Below are 22,982 nucleotides of genomic sequence, written 5' to 3'. Positions count from 1 at the left end.
TTTATACTGAAGAAGCTGGTTTAATTGAACCAGAATGTGATAATTCTATTCATTTTTGACAGATAGAGCAATAGGCCCATTAAATTTTCTTCCAACTTGCCTATGATTCACACTCCTTGGTTTCAGCCTGCAGCTATACAGAGCTCCTCAAGGGAAGGGAGCAGGGAGGGCGAAGGGAGCGATTTGCCATGAGTGTTTGCCTGTGCTGATCAACGTCTGAAATTCCTGACTGCTTACGGAGCTGGGAAGGTGATTCTCTCCTTAGATTACTGCATGAGTGTTTCATTTTCATTTAAAAACAAAATTTTCAGATTCTTTGCTTTTGTAGAAAAGTACAGGTTTCTAGCTTGCTGTTATGCCCTGGACATCCAACGTTCTCTGAAAGAGAAGATTTCCCAAGGATGAAGCTCGTTCTTTAGCACCATATTTATAAATCATCCGTAACCACTTTTAAGCCCTTTAACATATACTTAAGTTCCATTGATTTTTAGGGCACTTATTTAAGTGCGGTTAAGTGCCTAAAAATTTTACCAAATGAAGGAGACTAAATAGAGACTTCTCTTGTGTCTTTTAGTCATTAAAAAGAGATAATCATGTTATAAATAAAAATATTGGAAAGCTCAGAAATAGTCAAACCCTATTTCCTTGATCATCCTCTTTTCAGAGTAAGAAACAACATATTATTCCACAGATCAACCTTCTGATTAAGTGCTTTTTAGCTATCTAAATAGCCTGTTGCTGGAAACTTTTGCATGTGGGTCATTCCAGCTCGTGTATGACAAAGCCACCTTATTTCTTCGGTCTGTCGCAGTTTTGTCTATTGGGGAAAATAAAGTTGTGCCAACTTGATAGGTGACGGGGAGCTTTTATGTGGATGTGCCAAGTGTTTGTAGGATATCTGAATTGTTCGGATAACGCTAGGTGTTTGCCCTTTGGGAAGGATTGAAGAGAAAAATGGGATTGGCCTTCATGTGGCCATTCTGCTCGGACCAAATGGCAATGCCTTTTTCTTGGGTTTGTAATACTATGAAGTGGAGTTTATTGCTTTTGTTAAAGGCTTTGGGCTGAGTGATGTGGTTTTCAAAACATTTCATAGTTGTTCTGTTTGCTTATCATACTGAGAATCTCGGAGATCAGTTTATATTTAAATCCATGATTGGAGAATAGCAGGTCCTGCTAATAGTAGGATACTACTAGACAGTTATTTCTAGCTGTGAAAGCTGACAGTTGTCTTCACCAGAGTAATTCAATCAGCAAGGAGTGGTCTAATGTTAGACTTGGCTTTGAGAACTAGTGAAAATACTGTAAAACAGCTGGTTACAGAAGTTAACTTTGAGTCAGTGATCAGAACCTCAAGGTAAACAAAATAGGTAAGCATGTGCCAGTCTTAAAAAGGCAGACTTTGAGAAATCAAACATCACTTTTTCAGATGTTGTGCACTTCAATTGCTGAATTCATTTGCCATAAAGTCTTTTGAAACTAAAAAATTGGGGGGGGGGGAAGTGTGTGTATAGGAATAGCAGGAAAAAGAAAAAGTGGACAGATTCAGAGAAGAAACATTGTAAAGAAAAAATACCACCCAGACTTAAACACAAAAGTGTTTATACAAGATCTGTCTCAGGAAGTCCTTAAACCACAGTTCACCGCTGGCAGGAAGCTACATCTGGAAAACAACTATTGTACCTTTGCCTTTTTCTTATATTCCTTTTCGAAGCATTCTCTGCCTTCTGACACTGGATAACATATGTTCTAAAATGCTGAAATGAATCACTATTACAATATTTAATCTTCCGTAATATATTTTTCCTGATTCATGGGAAAAGCATTAGGAAATGGTTGGGTTGGGGGGGGGAATATTGACAGTTCTCTTGAGAAAATCTGATTTGTTCAGAGGGAGAGCTTTGCTTGGAAGCTCCAGATGGCTTCAGAATTTTTTAGACTGTGTCAGTGGATAAGAGGATGATTTGTGCTAGTCAGAGGTGATTTGGGGCATGAAGTCCTGAACTGGTGCCTTATTTTGCAAGTTGCTTGGTTTATACTGCATATATTTGTCTCTTTGTATACTAGGCTTCATTGCTACAGTGACAAAGGTGGAATGATTAATTCCAGTGATCCATTAGGGTGAGGTTGTTCAGGAAACGTCATGGGATTGTTTCCTTCTTTTAGTTTTGGGATGGCTATGTATGAAGCAATGATAATACTTTATTTCTTTTGTTAAACATAGACAGGGGAATGGCTGAAAATTAGTTGAGTTAAACAGGTTTCTTTGGTGTCCCAGGTGACAGTGACTTTCTGAGAAGTCTCAGATGTTTACAGACACTCTTGAGTGGCCTTTTGGACTAGCAGCCCTGCTTCTAAAAGACTTTCTTTTGAGGTCACCAGTGTGCTTGAGTGAAGAAGAGCAAAACGTTATATAGATCAGCGATAGTCTTTGTTTGCATGAGATGCAACATGATGATGGGCTGCTCAGGTGAGGATTTGATATATCCAAAGGTAAGAAAGAATATCTTCTAGGAATTTTTCTGTTTTCTCTGAAGTGCTTTAAATCAGCTCTCAAACTGAAAAGTCACTTCACTGAAACTGTTTTAATTTCTTTTAAAAATTGTGAATTTTTAACCATGCTGAAATGTCACTGTAGAAGCACTGGTATTTCCAGCAGTCTCTGCCAAGCGTTAGTAGAAAATGCTTGTCTCGTTGAGTCACTATTATATGCTTTGTATTCCTAACAGGACTGATGCTACCCATTCGTTTAAAGTCTCTTTGGAGACCAGGACCCCATAAAAATAAGCGCTGCCATCGTAGACCTGAGAAACCATGGGAAGGTTAATTAAGTTTGAAAAGGCTAGTGTATATCTGTAATACTCACAGAACTAATACCGCTGCCATTAAAAGCATTGGCACTTTTGTTAGTGATGTATCTTCTTCCACAGAAAGACTATTTATTTTCCTTTATTTCTAGAAAAAAATTTAAAACTATGTAGAACAATGTTAAATATGAAAAATGAAGTGCAATTTAATGGTTTAAGTTAGCAGAGTGCTCTGCCTGAGGTAAGTGTTCCAGTATTGAGCTTTTGATTAAAGAAGCAAATTACAATTATTCTTCTGATTAGCAAATGAAGCTCAGGAAAAGAAAAACTTCCATCCAAAAATACTTCTTGAATCAAACTCAATTGACAAATAGTCTGAGGAAGACTAACCCCACATTTTTTACTAATTTGTTGATTGGTGAAAAATAATTAAATAATTCCAAGCTTACTCTTTCTTATTTAATGGTTGTTAATATTTAAAAGAGTTGAAGAGTTAGATTGAACAATTTGAGGCACATGTACTTAACGTTGTGCTTTGTCTTTCTTCTGAGTCTTTGTTCTTGTGACTCAGAACACAAAATAGATATGCCTGAGAAAAATGTAAGCATTATACAATCGCTTTTGTGGATAAAGCTATAATAAGGAACAGGCCGTTGTCACACACTTGGACTAGGGAAAAGACTGATTCTTTTTAAACTCATACAAGAACTAGAGTGCTCACAGCTTCCAGTTTACCAGCTTTTTCAGAGAAATCTTCAGTGAAAAAAAGTAATTTTTTTCTGTTTTATATGTCCAGTGAATCTTCAGTAAACTGCCTTATATTTATTTTCTCTTCTTCTGTTTGTTTGTCGTAGTCTTTCACTTTTAACATATCGTGACACTGCAGTGTAGTGGCTAGTACAAGAAACTTTTGAATGTCTCAAAGATCCACATTTCGGAATGTACAAACGTATGCAGGTTGTTAGGGTAGAGGGAATGAACAAAAAAGCTTGGTAGAAAGGAAGCAAGCTATTATATGGCCTGGAAAGGATTTTTGTGTTTTAACTGTGAATCTTTTGTTAATAATGAGTTTTCTAAAGACTGATTTACTTATTAAAAATACTTAATTATGCAGGCAATAGGAGACAAGAAAACAGCTACTCCTGTACTAATGGCTGTATGAATCAGATGTGGGCTTCAGGCTTATACATCAGGTAGCTGTACGAGCATTTCCTTATTTCTTATAGCTCTCATTAATGGGACAGTTCTAACTCAGGAACTAAGTCTGGTGTAGGTACATGATATGCTTTGTGTGGCCATAGTAAGACCAGAACCAATTTGATGAACCTGTCTTGGTAAAATGTATTGATTTGATGCATCTTTTTTGTCTATGTAAGTCTCTGTTAAATGTTGGTTTTCATTGATACTGATTACAGCTTTTCTGTAACAAAACACATGCACTTTATTACAAGGTGCACGTTTCTTATTCTTTGACTCTGAAAACTGAGAGGGAAGTTTAGTGTGGGATTGGATTTTGACTAACCCAGACCTCTAGAGTGAATGGGGTAGACTAGTATTTAATTTCTTACTTGGATTCTTTTCAGTACTGTTCCTGTAAATTTTGTGACAAAAATTTTGATTTCTTTTTGATGCACACATCAAAACTAAAATTAATTTCACTGTGTTTAAGAAAGAAATGTTCTTGTACCGTGCAGCTATTTTGTTTGCATATGCCAAAATGATTCCCCACAGCATACTTACATTTTACCTAAATATACATTTTTACAAATAGCATTTTTCACCTTCATGTTACTGTAAAAGTATAGTATTCACTAAGGGCATAATCTGCTAAAATATCTGTTGCAATTGGTATTCTCTAGGTTTCTGTCAGCATGCATATAGTACAGTACGCAGGCCAGTTCCGTAGCCACATCAGCAAGTTACAGGGGATAGGAAAAAGTGACATAGGAAATGGGGCCTCCGGAGGTCATCTGCTTCAGCCTCCTGCTCCGTGCAGGGCTCGCTTAAGAACTGGATTCAGTTACTCAAGACCTTATCCAGCTGAGTTTTTTGTGAACCTCCAGAGACGGGGATTACAGAATCGCAGAACGGTCAGGGTTGGAAGGGACCTCAGGAGATCATCTAGTCCAACCCCCTGCTAGAACAGGGTCACCTAGAGCAGGTTGCACAGGATCATGTCCAGGCAGGATTCACAGCCTCTCCAGGCAATGGTGTAGTGCTTGACACCTCTTAAAGTGATTTTTGGGGGGCTTCTTGGGTTTTGTTGGTGGTTGGGGTTTTTTTTTCTCTCCTTCCTCTATTCTAATTGGAATTTCCATCGTTGCAGCTTGTGTCAGTTGCTTCTGTCCTGTCACAGTGCATCTCTGAGAAAAATCTGTCCCTGTTCTCTGCAGCTGCCCCGCACGTTCCTTTTCGTTAGGGAGGCAACCACAGTTAGGTTCTGCACCTCTGGCCACGTCTCTTCTCCAGGACAAGCCCAGTTCTTCAGGCCTGTCCTCATCTCTCAGGTGCTCCTGCTCCCAGGCCAGTTCAGTGGTCCTGTGCTGGCTGCGCTCCAGTGTCACCTGTACGGAGGTGCGTCAGGACCGTACTGCAGTATTTCAGATGTGGCCTCACTGCTGCCAAGGAGCTATAAAAAACTTGACTTTAAAACCTTTTTGAAAATGAGCTGTATTCTGTTTGGTTGCCCCCTCTGTGCACATAGTAACATTGCATTTTATAACAAGGCACGCCACTAAGCAACATTTTCTGCCAACCGCATGTTATAATCTACCTTAAAAATAAAGTTAAATTTGTAATGTTGCTTTCTTAAAAGCCATAGATGGCTAGAGAGTTACTTTTCTCCTTGTAGGTCAGATCAGGGTTATCTACACAGCTGATGTATTCAAGCTAGCAGCTAAGGCTTAAATAGGTGCTGCAGCTTCTGAGAAGGCGGTGTGATCTGAACCCTTTCTCTTTTTCTGGAGCTGGTGATCATTGTTTCTTTTTTTAGGTATAGAAGGAGCCAAAACAAGTAGGGCAGTTGAGGAGATACTCTTGGCAGAGGGTGGAATTAAAAGTTGTATCAGTAGTGGAATTTCGGTTTGATTTTTGTTGAATGAATGCTTGATTTTAAAGATGCTCATGGCTTACAAGGCACTTCTTTAGGAATAGTGTAGTTGCTCGTTATATCCCCTTGTTGAAGCTATTGCGTGGTGGAACTGCTTTTGTACTTGTGCACGTACTATAATAATGACAGCGTAGTTTCCATTACTATTGTTATACATTTTTTAAAAATGTATTTGCTATTACTGTAAGTGTCAGTTGGAACAAATCTTTTAATACTTTATGGAAGTATTGCCTTTTTTAAAATATAGTTATAAACTGATTTTAGATTGTGTTCTGACAGAGGTAACAAACTTACTACCTTTTTTTGCTAATTGTACATAATGCTATTTATTGTTTTCAATTACATCTTCTTGTTTGCCATGAAGTAAAATAATTTTCAGATTGTTCACTCCAGTTGTTGAATTATTTGTGATTTTGTGTTTGATTAATGGAGCAGAGTTGTATATTAGAGTTTTGCTATGCATAGGTGTTACATTGACACAGTTTTTGAACCCATGAAGTACATTTGCCTGAATGATCCCTGAGTTTTACTCAGGTGAATGCTGTCTACGCTGAAGACTTACTAAAGCAGTTATTCCAGTGAAGGTCTCAGTTTGGATGTGATCATTCTTGAGGAATGCTGGGCCTGTAATAGACTGTATGTTCCAGGGTAAATATTCCAAATTAGTTTGTGTATGCTTTCCAGGTGTAGACAAGCCAAGAGTGGTGACGTGGCTCTCCAGTACTGTTTTCTGGTTCTGAAACCAGAAAAGAGAGAAATTGCTTTTACCTGTGTTTTTGGGAAAAAAAAGCTTTTGTTGTATTGAGAGTATTCACACTCTCATTGGACTGATGATATGCAAGGGAAGATGCCAAAGAATGACTGTTTTGGAATTTGGAACTGTATAAGTAAAAAACTATACAAATCTTTTTAATTGAGGAAGTTTTCTGTCTTTTTGACACAGCATTTGTGCGTGTGTGTGATACTGATGCTATGTTCTGGCTAGCTGGCATCAGACAGAAGCGATAAACCTGGTCGTAAGCCCACCTTTGCTTTCCTGTGAGTGATCCCATTCACTTGGCCACTGTGCTGGCAATATTCATTACAAATCACATGTTGTTGCCTTGGCAAAGACTTGTCTTCAGTTGTTTTTAAGAGTACTCCAAGTCCTACAAGGTTAACCAGTATATACATTTGGTTTTGTAGAAAAATTTTCCAGCCCTTAGTCCATGGAAAATATCCAGTCTTCTTGAAACCAATGATACCACAAAACCGTTGGCTTTTCTGACGATGAACTCATCTCCAAAGAATGGTGTCTTTGGTTTTACAGACTGCTGACTGTAGTGATTTGGACTTTCTACCACTTAGTTAATTGATAAGTTGCTTTCTGTCTGTCCTCTTGCTTTATTTAGTATGAGACAGCCACACTACTGTATGTGGGAAAAGGCTTTCATAAATATAGCTGACTGCAAATTGGAAACGTATTTTTGTCTCTTCTGGTTTTCCTATCAAACCAGTGTCATTATTCAACTTTTGGGGAGGAAAAAAGGGAAAATAATTTCTTTCCATAGGTTCCCTTCTGTTAGGCGTGCCAGTTACTGCGTGTCTTGTAGATGCTGCTTCCTGTACTAAAAGAATGCTCTGTACCCAGACATCCATGTTACACTGCAGCATATGTGCATTCAGGGGCTTCTGGGTTGTGAATATCTTTAGAAAGTGTATGTGATGATAAGTAGGGAACTAAATTTGTTCATTAAAACATTTAACTTCTTTTTTTTCCCCTCCTCTTACAGCATGTGTTTGTGGTTGTCACAGTAACAGTACAATTTACCAAACAAATGTGGAAGATTATTATAGTACTTGATCAAAATGTTAAGTAAGAATAACAAATTGAAGTCCCCAGGCTAATCTGAAATACTTCCCCATCAGCTAATTATTCTTTGTTGCAAAGTAGTGAATGTCTGACTAACAAAAATACCATACAGCAGCTGTTTCCTACCTTATTTGCAATTTGCGTTTGCAGAATTGCACAGACCCTTAGCAGAGCACTGTGTGCTAAAGTATATATCAAGTATACAGTAGTGATGTGCTTTAACCACTTATTTTGGTGTTTGTTCGCCCTACTATTCACAGGATAGCTTTATATCCATTATGACAAAGAGTAAAAAAAAAAAAAAAGACACTGTTGAGAGTGATGCAAGTTTTCAATCTTTATTTGCAGTGTTTTTTCCGATCAGTTTTGCAACAGTGTGTATTTGTGAGACAATTTTAGGTACTGTAGGTTTGGGATTACACCTTGTGCCTGCAAATTGTCATAAAACCCCAAAAGAGATTTGAAATTTTGAATTGTTAAGAATAAATGGTGCTGCTACTTCTACAGGCTGCATGCACATTGTTACATATATTCTATAAGGAATTTAAACTCACTTTTGTTAAGTCTTCCCGGTCATAATATTTATTTTCATGAGGTCTTTCTGATGGGGAAATGCTATCTCTCTCGCTGGACTGCACAGAGGATAACAATAACTTGCCCAGGTCAAAGAAATCTGTGACAGAACAGAAAATTCAAACTCAGATTTTTCTGACTTCCAGGCAAATCCCTTAAAAAACAGATTTCCATATGCTTCTGCTACTGTGGTTTAAAGTAATACCATCCCAGCTTTTCTCACTGGTATAACTTTGTACATGTGATTTACTGGACTGAAAGTATTTTGTCCTTCATAACGTGTTATGTCAGTCTTTCATAATGAGGAACAAATCACACACCATAGCTGTTCATGAAAATTTTAAAGTTTATATTCTTGAGCTGAGGTTCATCAGAATTGGGTGAAGCTGAATAATCACTGATTTCAGAAGGCTTGGGATTATTTTTCTTAAGACCATGTTGTTAGTACCCATAACAACCACCCATCCAAAGTATGCTTATTTCTTTTCTACCTCAGTGCTATTTTCTCTTTATCAGAAGCCTGGAGTATTGAATAAAGAAATAATAGGATAAGCTTAACTGTGAATCAAGACACAAATATACAGGCTTAGATTTGCATCCTGCTGTACACTGCAATTCTCCATAAATACTTTTTAAATAAAATTTAGCCTTGGAAGTTGTTGTCTGGTGGATGGAGCACTCAAAATGCATGATCTGGGTGGCATTGACTACTACATTTCAAGGTCACTCTTTTTTTTGTACTTCAGTTTCCCTGTCTTTAAACTGCCACTAATATTAATTTGTCTGAGCTCTGCAATAAAAAATTAAGAGCTAGGTATTATAGTTTTTTGCCCATTAAAAAATAATCGGTCTTCTTTACACAGTGTGGTTTCCATTGATAAATTTAGTTCTGAATTATTGGCCATGGTTTTCCTTAGTTGTGTTATTATTTCCATGATACCATAAACTAATGAATACTGTGTTGTCCGCATACAATATCCAGCTGCAAAATTACTTCTAGTAACAATGGAGAAAAGTCAGTATCACTGGAAAATGTTTTGCCTGTGGAAGCAGCTGCCCATGAGCTCACCCTCTGGAAAATATCCTGATGGCTTCACATCTTAGAGAGCTTTTTTCAGTGCACAGTAGCACAAATGTAAGCCAAGGTTTGAAAAGCCAGTGCTGTGTGTTTTCTTTGGCATGTGGCAACCCCGAGCCTTTCCTTTGAGAAGCAGGTCTTAAAGTCTTGCGCTGAAGGGAATAATTTTGTGATTCCTCTGAGCAAAATAAACTGATTCTCATCTATTCCTATTATCACATCATATATATAGAAGAGTTCAAAATGCCACTGCCCAGATGAAGACTGGTAACACTAAAAAAAAAAAAACATAAAAAAATCATCATCCTTCTTGCTGTAAAAGGAGGGAGAGGAACACCGCTGAAAAGGTGTGGCTTGATGCGTATTTACAACAAATATGTTCTGTTACGTTCCAGCATGTTACATTCAGTTTAATTTTTTTATTGGCATCCATCAGTTTGGTTTCTTCCTGCACCCCAATACCCAGAAAAACCTCATTTCCTTACACTTTTATTTGGAATTTATAGGACCTGTGCTAATCCCCCCTCATCCTTTTTGTTGCTTGTGTATTTTATTGGTCCTCATCTGTATATCGTCCTGGAAAATTTACTGCTTGTCCTGAAGAAATGCTTACGACTACTGATACAGAGCAAGGGTGCTTATACCCTTGATATCAGTGAGAACAGTTGCAAACGTGCTCAAAATAGCTCGAAAGTGGCCTTGAACCAGGCTGCCATAAGGCACGGCGCAGCATAAAGGCTCTGAGCAAACAGAATTTTTACAGCCTTTACTCTAGCTACATTTCGATGTGCCACTTGACGGGAGGGGACAGTGAAGAGCTGCTATATGGAATCTAAATCAAGGTAGGATCTCCAGGTCACGGAGAAATCTTGGTGACTCAGTGTGGTTTTACTCAGCATCAGACTGCAACAGAGCCATTCCAGTGCTGGGGAGATGAGGATTCTTCCCTTGGTTCTGACGTGTAAGGTGCCTGGTCCATGTTGGCGTTGTGTAAGTGTTAGTAACTCTCGTGTGTTGGATGATGGCTGAAGCAGCTCCCAGTATGGTTGGGACCCCTTGGAACAGGTAAGTTCAGAAGAGCTAAAAATAGGAATTGGGGTTTGGGTGGTGGTTGCTGTTTTTTCCCCTGCCCCTACGATATGTAGATATGAATGAGTGAAGAAATTACATGAACCATCATTGAAAAATGAAGAAACAGACATAGAGGCAGTGATAAGCGAGAACAAATTGTTCATTGTGAATTGTTAAAGCTTTGTAGGAAACCGTAACGGTGATGTAGCCCTGCTTTGAGCAGGAGATTGGACTGGATGGACCTCTGGACCTCCCTTCTGACCTAAGTTATCCTGTGATTATTCGTGCCAGACAAAGTGTGCATAAAATACCACCAGATTGGAATTCTAAGATTCTAATTCTTCTAAAAAAAATACCGCTGTACTGTTATAAAAAGGTTTTAGAGAGTTTATAGATGTGATTACATTTTTACAAATATTTATTTCATTGTTGTTCTTTTCTGAGTTTTAATTTCACACACCTTCTTTGCAAACTAAGATCAGAAAAAGGAATTATGTATTAATGGAATTAATAGTAAAGGAATTACTATTAATGATAGTATGAAGAAAAAAAAATGTTATTGGGATAGAACTTTAATTTGGGAGATTCTGTGAATGTTTAAAAAAATCATTATACCTGGTTAGTCCAGAAAGAGCAAAGTTATTGCTCACAGGAAATACTGATTTTTATCTGAAACAATATTTGTGTAATATTTAGCTAATAGTAAAACAGTATCTTCCACAGATCACTTCGTAACTCCTAGTACTAAGGTGGTTTGCAAACATGGAGAGCACACTTAACCCAGTCCCTAACACGTACATAGAGGATTAATATAGTCTTTTGTTTCTTTAATCTTCTTCTTCCTTCTACCAGTTGAATTTGCACCCCGAAAACTATAAAACCAAGACTTAGGTCAGGTTAGCTTTCTAGGATTGCAATACCGTGTTTGGGCTTTTAGAGCTTTTAGTTTGGTTTTGATTTCTTCTGTGATTTGGAGGAAGGTGTTTCAGGGGATATTTTGGGAGGATGTGGATGTTGAGTCAGACTTCTGCGACAGTATTCATAGCTATTCTAATATTTTAGTGAATGTTTGTGTTCTGTGATACTTTAAGACATGTTTTCATAGGACTTGAAAAGTATAAATCTTAGTTTATTGTGGCAAGCGTCAGAAACCATATTCACACAGTGCTGTTACTGAACCATTAGAAGAACATGTGAATAGAATGCTAAGGTGGTGGTGTAGAAGTTGGAGCTTACAAAGCTGCCTCGAGGGCTCATGCATCATCATTGCCACGCGATGTTGTTTCCGGTGGATTTTGCCTTAATAGAAACTTTTTGCAGCATAGTTTCAGAATGATTCTATTTCAGATCTAACAGAAGATGAGAATATTTCTACTTGCTTGTTTTTAAATAAAATTGTTCTTGATGGACCACGATCTGTTGCTAACTAATGTTTGACATCGATAGCCATGAGATATCAGCTCCTTTCTCTGCATATCTTGAAAAGAGTGGATTTTAATAGAGCCTTGCCTCAAAATAGGTAAATAATATGTAGCTACAAAATATAGTTTGACCATGTTTATATCAACTCAAAAAATTGATTGATGTGTCCCCACCTTTAGCTAGCAGTTGTCTTTTTATGATGTGCAGAAATCAGATAAAGGACTTCTGCTTTGAGCTACCTCCTCTGGTCCAAGCTTTAATGCTATCTGGAGTGCTTAGAAGAATCTTAGCAAGTGACACACATTGTTGTGCACTTTTTAAAAAAAAAAAAAATCATATGAAACCGCTAAGTTTTGAGATGCAAAGACATTGATTTAGTCCTGCTAGAACATAGTTATATTTTGCTGTAAGTTCACTGTCTAAACTGTGGCTTCCTCTTTGAAATGCACATCCAGCAGAATCTGATCTGCACTTTTTTTATTAGTAGATGTAAGAATATTGAAGACTGTATATAAAAGATTTCTACTGTAAGTGGTATTACAGTATTTGGGTTGCATCCACTTCATTATTATTTATCACTACTGGCAATGGCTTTGTGTTTGTGTAAATTTTGTGTAAATAGCTTGTAAACCTATGTTCGAAGTTATATGATTGCAAATTTAAGCACTTTGTATTTCCTGCAGATTGAGCGTGCAGTTATGGGATTATTTTTTTATATAAAAAAAGTAAAACCTATGTTAAGAATGGGTGAAGCTGCACTTTCTTGTACTGTCTAATTCGAGTATGTCTGGCTGTTGCATGGCTCCACAAGGAGGCAAAAGAGCGGCAAGTCTCCTTTATACGGTAATTGCCCTCACGTATTTCAGGAGGTCTTAGTCACAGCGGGGCCGTGTGGCCAAGGACACGCCGGGGATGACGAAGTGTATCGTTACAGCTCTGCCTCAGCAGACTAACTATTCCACTTCCCTAGGAGACGGGTATATTTTTGATGGTGAAGATAACTGACATCTTGCCACACATGACTTCTGTATATAATACCTTGCTTTACCAACCAAAAATGACATTTTGTCTAGTCAGCCAGTGCTTTGGAAAAGTGCAGTACAAATAAGAACAATCAGCATTTTTGGCAACTACAATAATCACCATCTTTCTGTATTTACTGGAAATCCAGGCCTAGACAAATAACTATGCCTTTTTTTTTTTCAATTAAGAAATTCACAAATAAAACCCTTTTCCTTACACTTCTTAAAATCATCACATAATGAAAACCTGACTATCATCTCCTGTTGCCTTCTAGCAAATGCAGCCTGGAGCCTCAGCCGAAGACGCGGTGATCTCGTAGTGCAGTAAGGAGCAGCAGACCTAGCAGGCAGCACAGCGCGGCGCGAAGCTGTTCCCCGTGGCCAGAGGCCGTTGTGCTCGCTGGCAGCTCCACGCAGGCTGCCTGTACCCTCCGCCACAGTTCGGGGCAGCCGTCGCTCCTCCTTTTTTAGCGTCCTCGTTACAGTCCTGCAGATTGTTCATAGACGTTAGCCTATATAAATGCACACGAGCAAAAATCTTTTCTGTCCTTTTTTAAGAGGTGTCATAGAACTCAAACGCTAATTATGACATTTTTTCAACATGCAAATCCCAAGCTCTCCTTTGTTTAGTGGACCCCGACCACAGTGGGGGTACATAATTGCTGGATGTTACATTTGTTAAAAATTATGCAACTATTTCCGTTTGAAATAGTAGATCAATTGGTTGATGGATTTGTTTGTTTCAGGAATTTACCTCTTGGATTTAATCTACATTGATTCTGCATATCCCGCTTCAGGCAGCATTATGGAGAATGAACAAAGATCCAACCAAATGAACAATATTCTCCGAATAATCGCTGATCTGCAAGTCTCCTGTAACTATGGTTGGTAAATTTTGTTATACCTATTAAGCCTGAACTAAAATTTCTTTAGTACCACATTGTGAAAGCAGGTTTTAGCCCAGTGTAAAGGCAATGCAATGCAAGAGGCTAACATTAGTAGAGCTGAACACTAGTAAGCAATGTAGTCTTCCGCTTCTGTGCAGTTTCAGTCTTACTGGTACATTAGGCAAATAAGCACGTATTCTAAATTGTAAGAGCTGTAACAGAAGTTGTGCAGAGTTTACTGCTACGTGTGGACTACAGATGACATAATTTCAAATACAGCTATTGAATTTGGGTTATATTCTGTTTCCACCAGAGGCAATCAGAATTATCTTAATATCTTTCCTTTGCAGTAGGTATGACATCTTTGGAGTGTAAAATTGTTAATTTCATTATCATTTTATTGTTAGTATCCTGATGACATGTTTACAAAATGAAATACAAATATTTCAGCCTATACAACAGTTGTTAAGCTTTCCCATATACCTCACTTGTTGATGAAGTGAGGAACGTGAGGGGACTGCTGCTTTTTATTAACAAGATTTTACTCTACAATTCATTTCTGCAATTCTAGCCTGTTAGTGAAGCCTTATGTCAAGAAATGTGCTGGTTTGGGGGTCTTGACAAATAGTCAGTGTACTGTTGGTGACCTAATGTGACTTTGCACTGTTTGAATGTGAAACAAGCTGGAAAACCTTGAGAGCAGCTGTACAATTAAATAAATTGAGATCATTTAAATGCTACAATTTCAGAGGTTTGAATAGGAAAAAAATTAGATTGTGAGAAAATGAGGTGAGAAATTACTTGTGTGTGCTTAAGTATCCACCCCTTGTCCTTTGTTGTCAGCTTCAGTATTATAAAGTATTTAAAGGTATGATAATGTATGATTCTGAATAGCTAGATTATTCAGGTATTATGTTGTTATTGTGAGTTTCATTTTGTCTTTGAATACTCTGAATGACAAACAAACCTCATTATTTCACTAACCCTTTCCTTTTTACAGTTTTGGCAGCTTCCTGCATTGCCGTGCATTAATTTTGTGCTTTTGTTAAAATCAGAATAAATATTAAAATATGGCCTTGAAGAAGCAATGTTCTGGAATAACGGATGCCTTTAGGGCAGTTGTCTTGATGAGAGCATAAAAGTGAAGTTAGATACTACAAGGCATGTTCCTGTCCATGCACCATGCATCAAAGGATTTTTCTGTCATTCTGAACTTAGTGTCTGTCTGTCTTGGTATTCAGTATTGTAATTTTTAAGTCTCTTCACTTGGCGATTGTCACATGAACACAAACAGCCATGGCTACAGACTTTAATTTCCCCCAGAACAGTGAGCACAACATTCAAGCAGGGTTTGCAGCAAATAACTCTTTTCCACTTGTGAGATAGCATATAATAAAATCCCGTAGCTTTCATGATGATGAAAGGCAGCTGTGTTTTCTTTAACAACTGAGCATCACTTTTGCCCAGTCAAATCTTTAACATCTTAGAATCAAAGTAGTATTTCTGCCTGATTTATTCTTTAGGAAGGTTCAAATTCTCTGTTTCCATTAAGATAACCAAGAGAGCTAAGAAAAAAATCCCTGAAAGAATAATTAATTTTTGATGATGTGAACGTTCATCTTTGTTTGAACACTCCACAGATCATCTTACAACACTGCCCCATGTGCAAAAGTATTTGAAGTCCGTCCGCTACATTGAAGAACTTCAGAAGTTTGTAGAGGATGACAATTATAAGTAAGTACTGTTCTTCAGGTTTTGGAGAATTTAATGGAAAGATCACTTGGCTGTTAGTTTGATTAAGAGTTGAACAAAAAGCCACTGGCTGAAAATGTTTTGGGGTTTGTCTGATGTTCTTAATATTTTATTAATGGAGCTACTATTTCCAGGATGCCTGAGTAAAATCCAGAATGACAGTCTTCTTTCATGACTCTAACCAGATTTCAAAAAATGAAATATCTTTGTAAAAGTTAAAAGCAGATTAAAATCTAGGCTTCATTCTATGACATGACAGTTGAATTCTGGAAATTTTGTTCAGGAACCCTAAAGCCATTTCCAAGATGTCCAGGATTGACTCTATGCTACTGTAAATAACACTTGAAAAACACCTTCCAATTTCAAATTCATGGTTTTAATAAGCCGGTACTTAAGATATAAACCTGACAATTTTACGCATGTTAAAGCAATGCTTACAAAAGAGGAGGAGAAGAGCTAACCCACACAATGGTGTGAAATGGACACCACAGAGCGCATTGGTCAATATATGAATGTGCTCCAGTTAAAGGAGGTGATAATCCTTGGCCAATAATTCTGAAAGAACTAGCACATTAAATCATAGGTCTAGCAGCCAAGGTTTTAAATAACTCAACCAAGGTAGATGCAATGCTATATAATTAGCTATTGACAGATATAGTACCTCTATTTAGGTGAGCAGAATTAAAAGTATTCAAGGCAACCAGATGTTCAGTAATATGGTAGTGGTATGAAAGATTTCAGAATATGTTTTTGAGAGCAAGGTTGCTAATGAACTTGTTAAAAACCAGTCTTGTTACCAGTTTGATTAAACACTTCTTAAGAACTTTGTCTCAGAATTTGTGTGTACTTAGATCATATGCTAATAAAACAGCATTGGAAGGGTTCATTGAAGTAGAATTTGATTTGGATATGACAAAGGAAGAATCGGATGGCCTGATAACTAAAATGTCGTGACACAAAAATCAAAATGTTATATATTTATTCTAACAATAATTTATGGTATTGATCAGTAGATGTCTGTCAGAAGTGAGATACAGCCATGAAAAGACAAATTCATCCATACTCCCTATCAAATACAGTGTTTCTATAAAAAAAATAAATTGTTAATACTGCTTCAAAAGGAGCTGGTGAGACCTTGTGTGGAGTACTGTACGCAAGTCTGGCCATACCTGCTTGGAGTGGGTTTAAAAAAATGCTGGTGCCATCAGGTGAATAAAGTCTGTCTTGTAACACCAGACTTAAAGAACTGGGTTTGGCTTTAGCCTAGAAAAGGAGAAGTGTAGGTAGTAGAATCACTATGTATAAACACAACTGAGAGAAAACAGGGAGAGTAAAGAGCAATTTAAACTGAATTGTAATGGTAGCACAAGTATAAATTAATACAAAAATTTAGAAGCTAAATGTTGAAATATGGTTCCTAACTGTCAGAGTAATGGAATTCTGGAACAGCTTCTTAATTGGAGTAGTGTTACAAATCATTAAACAATTTTAAGTTGAAACTTGATCAGTTAATGAAATGAAGGCTACCAGGTAGCGTTTGTGAAAAGAAAAGAGCAGATTGAAGTGAATCAGAAGAGTGTGTATTACCAGTGTGGGGTCATGTACATGTAAGCATAAAGAATGACCTACCCTAACCATTCCACGTTTCTCTGCAATTATAGCTGATACTGTTGGCATGCAGACGCAAAATCCTACTGAGACAGTTTAGGAAAAAAAGGTGTCACCATAAACCCACATGTTTGAGCATAGCATGAGTCGAGCAGTTTGTTTTTTCGATTGTGAACATAACTGCAGTTGGTGATAACTCCAGCTGCCAAAGCTGTTCTACTTAGCTCTGAGTCGAGCATACAGTACTGTTCTTCAGCCAAATCTGTCGGTACAGATTCTTGTGACAAATGTCACAATTGCTTTTCCTGAGAGAATAATTCTGAAAGTAATACCATTCGGACAAGGTATGCTTTTGGAACTTCTCTGAGTATTATTAGGACATGCCTCAAATAGAGAGAAAATGTCCAAAATCTGTTCCCTTGTTTAGGGTAAACTTCAGCAAAAGAAGCTGAACCAGCATCGGGTAGTTCACAGCAGAAGATCGTACTTGGCTACGGTTTGATAGGTTTGTGCTTTTGTGTCTGGGTGATCACAGATACTAGAGTAGTGATGTTTCTGTAGGAAAATTATTTGGAAAAGAAGAATGTGTGTTTGTATGATGTTTTCGTAGCAAAAATTTATCTGCTTCACAGAACTAGAATTCCTGCCAGAGTTCTGATGATAGAATGCATATGTTTTTCCTTTTCTCAGTCTCATGACATAGTATATGTTTCACAGAGAGAGATGCCTTGTGCAACAGATGCACATTGAACATTAGCATTGTGCACAGCCTTTTGAAAAGGTCAGGCAATCCAAGACTTGTGTTAAAGGTAGTTTGAGATTTAAATCTCAGTGTTAAAACTTAACAAATGGTCATTATTTACTAATTTCCCTCATACTTCCACGCTTCATTAAAGTTGTGAACATAGAACAAAATTAAACTGAGTAGTAATTGGTAAAGGTGAAGAATTTTAGATAGGAAAGCCCTTGGACTGGATTCAAGAAACTGGTCGTGTTGCTTAATTTGATTTTTAGATGGAGTTTTCTGATCAATGTTAACATTATATATACAATAGCTTTCATGAACTGTAATATCTTAGGAAAAACAGATTAAACAAGTCGTTTCTATAAGAATATGATACTACAGCATAATATTTGGAAAAACTACAAGTCATGAGTAATTTGAAAATCATTTTCATTTCAGCAGCAGCCTTGCTGATAATTCCAGAAGGTGTTTGGTGTATCTTACAGATAATTTAGTACTTTTGATTTAGTTGTTTGTGTGAGCATTTCAATCAAAGTTAACAGTTTTCTTTCTAGGCTTCACTATGGCAATGAAAAACTAGACTGAAGTCACAAGAGGTATTAAAAAGAGGGAAAGATTTGATTCTTAGCATAGTAAAGTTGCTGCAGTTCATATACACTGGAGAACTTCAACCTTTTTCTACCATGTTTGTTTCGTCAGAATAAAGCTTTAATTTAAAGTCTGTATTCATCAAAACTCATCACAACTACCCTTCGAGAGAACTCTCGTTCCTTTTCCATCTTTGTATTTGATAATTTGATTTCTCATTTTCCTCTCTGTTTTCCTTAGCGGATCTTTAGTTTCATAGCATTTTCTGGTCCCATGCCAGAAGAAACCGTAAGCCTTAAAAAGGCAGAGCGCGCTAAGATTTTATAGTGGGAAAGAATCTCCTCTCTTTTTCTCTTTCCAGTGACCGCTCTTTTTGAGCCAGGGACAGCATTGGTGTACTCCGAAGAGATGTATGCTTGACCTTTGGCAGGGAGAACAGAACTATCTCAGTACCAGGCTGTCAGGACGAAAAGCTTAGATAGTTGCCCTAAAATGTATTGGCAGGATCCCAAGACACGTTTTGCCAAATGAGAACCTCAATTACACTGAAAAGGAAAATTTGGCAGTCACTTTATATAAACAAAGCTTTTCTCTACAATTTTTTGTGCCAGTCCAATTGCTCGCTTTAGGTTCGTGCTTGTCAGCAAGTAGGAACGCTCCAGAAAACCCCTGACAATGATGTCATATCCTAAAAATAATAGTTCTTGCTCAGCCCATATACTGTGCTCTGCAGAAGCTGGGAAGTTATACCATTGGCTGGTTACAAGACTAAGGGGGCAAAAATAGGACCTAAAGCATGAGGTTTCCTTCCAGTTATACCCAAAATGTATTGCTAAGCATTGTTACCCCAGGGCATCACTGGCAGCCGCTGGGCTTCAGAGGTACCACGGTGCGGCTGCTGCAGGATCTTCCTCCTCCTGCAGGAGTGTGAGAAGTGATCTGCGGAGAGTGCTTGTCCCCAGGTACGCAGTTTTTCCCTGAGCTATACAGCGCTATCCAAACATTGTGGCACCATGGCACATCCTTTCCTAACCTGCCATACCTTGCGGTGGTTCCAAAATGGATTTTTTTGCTGACCTTTTGGTATCATTAGGTCAGGCCTGGTATTCTCCAGAGTTGCTCTTTGAGTAAAGCCAGTTTGAAGACTATTATTTGTATTACAATGTTATCTGTACAGGACAATCAGGATTTAAATCCCATTCTTTAGGCTGCTACCTCTACATATAATTCAGTTCTTTAGAGCGTGTTAGGCAAGACACTGATACTCCAATATACTAGCAAGACGATTTACAGAAAGATCAGTTCAAATGTAGATTCAGATAGGCAGGATGCTATGGGAAAGCATCCAAGAGAAATTAATAGGCAATTAAAACATTATACTAACGCCTAACAATGATGATGCTATAAAAGTCCCAGCTGCACCATATTGTTTTTAGTGTTATGGTAACAGGAATTGTATAGCAAGTGCTAAAAATATTAGTACTTATAATGGTGAGCCTTGGCCACAGTCCATCTTAAATAGGCCTCCCAGGCAGCTATATTCCCTGAACCTTTTCCACCAAAAATTGCTGTCAAAGGCAGGGGTAGGAGGAAACCTTCACTGTTAGTCTGAGATTTCTAGTGATCCAGTGGCCATATGGACCAATAGCTATAGCTGTGACTTGGCTACCGCTTCCACAGGACATTCTTGGGGACAGCGAAGCTTCCAGAAACTGCTGGACCTACTGTTTAAGTGTTACACAGGCAGCCCAAAACGTTCCAGATACGTCAGACCCATTTTGCTTCACACACAAATACTGGTCAGAAGTGCCCTGAGTGACAGCTTTGAGGACTGCACTGCTTTATTGCAATTTAGATCGTCCTTGTCTTAAGGCAGATGAATAAGTTTTGTTCAAATTCCTCATGGAGCAGCTAAAGTTCTTGTTTGTGTAAGGCTATTCTCTGTCTTCATTCACTTGCTTGATATTGGGAGAATTGAGTAAAAGTAGCTTTACTGTCCTAGCAGTAGTTTCATCCCGTACTGGAGAGCATACTCCCATGAAGCACACTAAGTTCAAGACTGGCTACCTAATTATTTTCTGCATTGTTAGGTTCCTCTTTTCCTGCTTATCAGGAATGAGCTATGTAGTGGCAGAGTGTTATTTAAGACTAGGCTGGGATAGAGATCCAGCTTACTTTACAGAGCATACCAGCCCTAACGTGTTCCAGAAAATATTTTCAGTATCAGCCTTTAAAAAATAAATAAATTCATTCACATCATCTTTTTACTATCTAAGAACAAAGCCTTCACGTACTCTCCCTCTGCCTTGTTCTTTAAAAGCTTTGTCTTAATGTTCAAAAGTGAATTGGTGGTTTGTTAATTCAGTAAATCTCTATGATGATTTTTTTCCTAGAGATTTTAGTTCTAGTTTTTGCTTCACCTTAGATTGTTAATACTAACTCCTCAGGTTTGGAATTTCAGTTTCTAATGGGCAGTTTCTGAGGTTGCTATCTAGGATTTATCCTGACATCTCTTAGCTGAACTCTTGCTGTATAATTTTGGAATGTTGAAATTTCATGTCAACACTTAGACATTGCTGTTAAGACTAGGCTTCCTCACCATGGTAAAGCAAAGATTTTGTTTTTGAAAAGAATTCCTGAAAAAAACCACCACAATTTAACAGTGCTGTGATATTGGATGAATATAGTGACTTGTAAGATGAATTTCTGATCGTATATAGGTGCAAACACAGAAAAGAGAATGTCTGTATGAGTTACGAGTGGTTTATTAGGCACGGTGGAACAAAGGTAGTTTTTTACTTGTAGTAATGCTAGTGAATACCATTGGGGACAGTGAGCTCTGAGAGGTATAATTTGATATGTGATGGGTATGAATGATGAATTGGTCGTAAGCACATCGGGTGTCAAAGTCTGCACAGACCTGTTGATAGTATCACACTAAGCCTCTGAGGGGCCAAAGGTTCCCACTCTGCGAGAGCTTTTTGGGCGACATTGGTCGTGCTGCTGGCATAACTGTATGCACGTGTGGTGGGCTGAGAGCAGATGAGCTCACGTGTGCGTGCACGTAACCTTTGCTTCTCCGTGGAAAATGCAGTGTCAGGGGAATTGCAAAAATGAGTTTGGGTGGTGACAAACAAGCCAAGACTGGCTGAAACCCTACTGACTGTCAGTCTCTCTTCTTTGAAACAGAAATGGTTTTGATTGTTTCCAGCCTTCTGGGAGAGAGAGGGAAGAGGAGAGAAGGTGGTCCAAGAATGACATCTCATTGTCAGAATATACTCCCTTTTCTCACAGTTTATTTTAAATATTTTGTTAAACATGTCAGCATGAGTATTTTATATTTACCAGAACTCAAATTTAGGCTCATATTTATTTGTTGTTCTTTTAATACATCCTGCATTTTCCTAAGTTGTATAACTAAATTCCATTTTTGTTATTTTGAAAACATTACAGAATTCTGTCATTGTTGAAGTCAATGACCAAACTGTCAGAAACTTAGTAAGGGCTAAGACTTCAGAGTGTACTTTAACATAACCAAACAGCTAAACAACATTATCTAACTTTACATTTTCTAGAGAGATGACCAGTGGAGAGTGGTGTAATCTCATTTTATAGCACTGAAGACTCACTCGTTGCTCTGTCAGTGAACTTTGAAGTGCAGCACACACTACGGGTGCTTTCTAGATTGTATAATGGTACCATGCCTCTTTCTAAAACCTTGTTAAAAGCATAAAGTTGTTACATCTTACTTTCTGCTGTTATCTTCCCCTTTTCTTCTTTACAATAATATTTTTAAACAGAAAGAGAGAAATAGTATAGTACAAGTTCTTGCATGAAAGTTGATCTTACTTGCTTTTGCAGATGTTCTGGTCACTAAAGAAGGTATAAGAATACTCTTGCCTTAAATCTGACAGCAGGTCATGGTACTTCCCCTTATGTCCATATTCGTAGGCAGTATTTCATGTCTGCTGTTTTTCAAACGTGTAAGAGTCGTACTGGATCTTGGAGCTTGATACATAGCGAGGTGTTGGTGCTGTGGGTGTTGGTCTCTTCTCCCAAGTAACTAGCGAAAGGACAAGAGGAAATGGTCTCAAGTTGCACCAGGGGTGGTTTAGATTAGATATTAGGAAAAATCTCTTCACCGAAAGTGGTCAGGCATTGGAACAGGCTGCCCAGAGAGGTGGTGGAGTCACCATCCCAGGAGGTGTTCAAAAAACGTGTAGACGTGGCGCTTTCGGGACATGGTTTAGGTAGTGTTGGGTCACCAGTTGGACTTTATCATCTTAGAGGTCTTTTCCAACCTTAAGATTCTACGATTTTATGATTTCTATGATTCTAATTAAGTTGATACAAAATGTAAAGTTGGGGACAAGGGATTCGTGGTCTCCTCAGGTATGTGAGGTAGTCCTGCCACAATTGCTCTGAAAAATACCTGATTCTGTAAACAGGTATCTGAAATGATAGACTG

General features: G+C 38.0%; 1 protein-coding gene across 14 annotated transcripts in view; it reads left to right on the top strand.

The window, feature by feature from the left end:
* Positions 1-22,982, top strand: part of RALGPS1 (Ral GEF with PH domain and SH3 binding motif 1) — a 136,579-nt gene that overhangs the window by 85,102 nt on the left and 28,495 nt on the right. For all 14 annotated transcript variants that reach the window (XR_008580012.1, XR_008580010.1, XR_008580011.1 and 11 more), the window contains 2 exons: positions 13,681-13,818; positions 15,462-15,555. Coding sequence is in view for 11 of the 14 variants with exons in the window: in XM_054848797.1 (XP_054704772.1) it covers positions 13,681-13,818; positions 15,462-15,555 (232 nt within the window). In the remaining 3 variants the exon portion in view is untranslated. The remainder of the gene's footprint in view (positions 1-13,680; positions 13,819-15,461; positions 15,556-22,982) is intronic.

The sequence above is a fragment of the Grus americana genome, chromosome 20 (assembly GCF_028858705.1).
Source record: "Grus americana isolate bGruAme1 chromosome 20, bGruAme1.mat, whole genome shotgun sequence".
Taxonomy (NCBI): Eukaryota; Metazoa; Chordata; class Aves; order Gruiformes; family Gruidae; genus Grus; species Grus americana.
The sequence above is the reverse complement of the archived record's forward strand: the minus strand, read 5'-3'. Positions and strand labels throughout refer to the sequence as shown.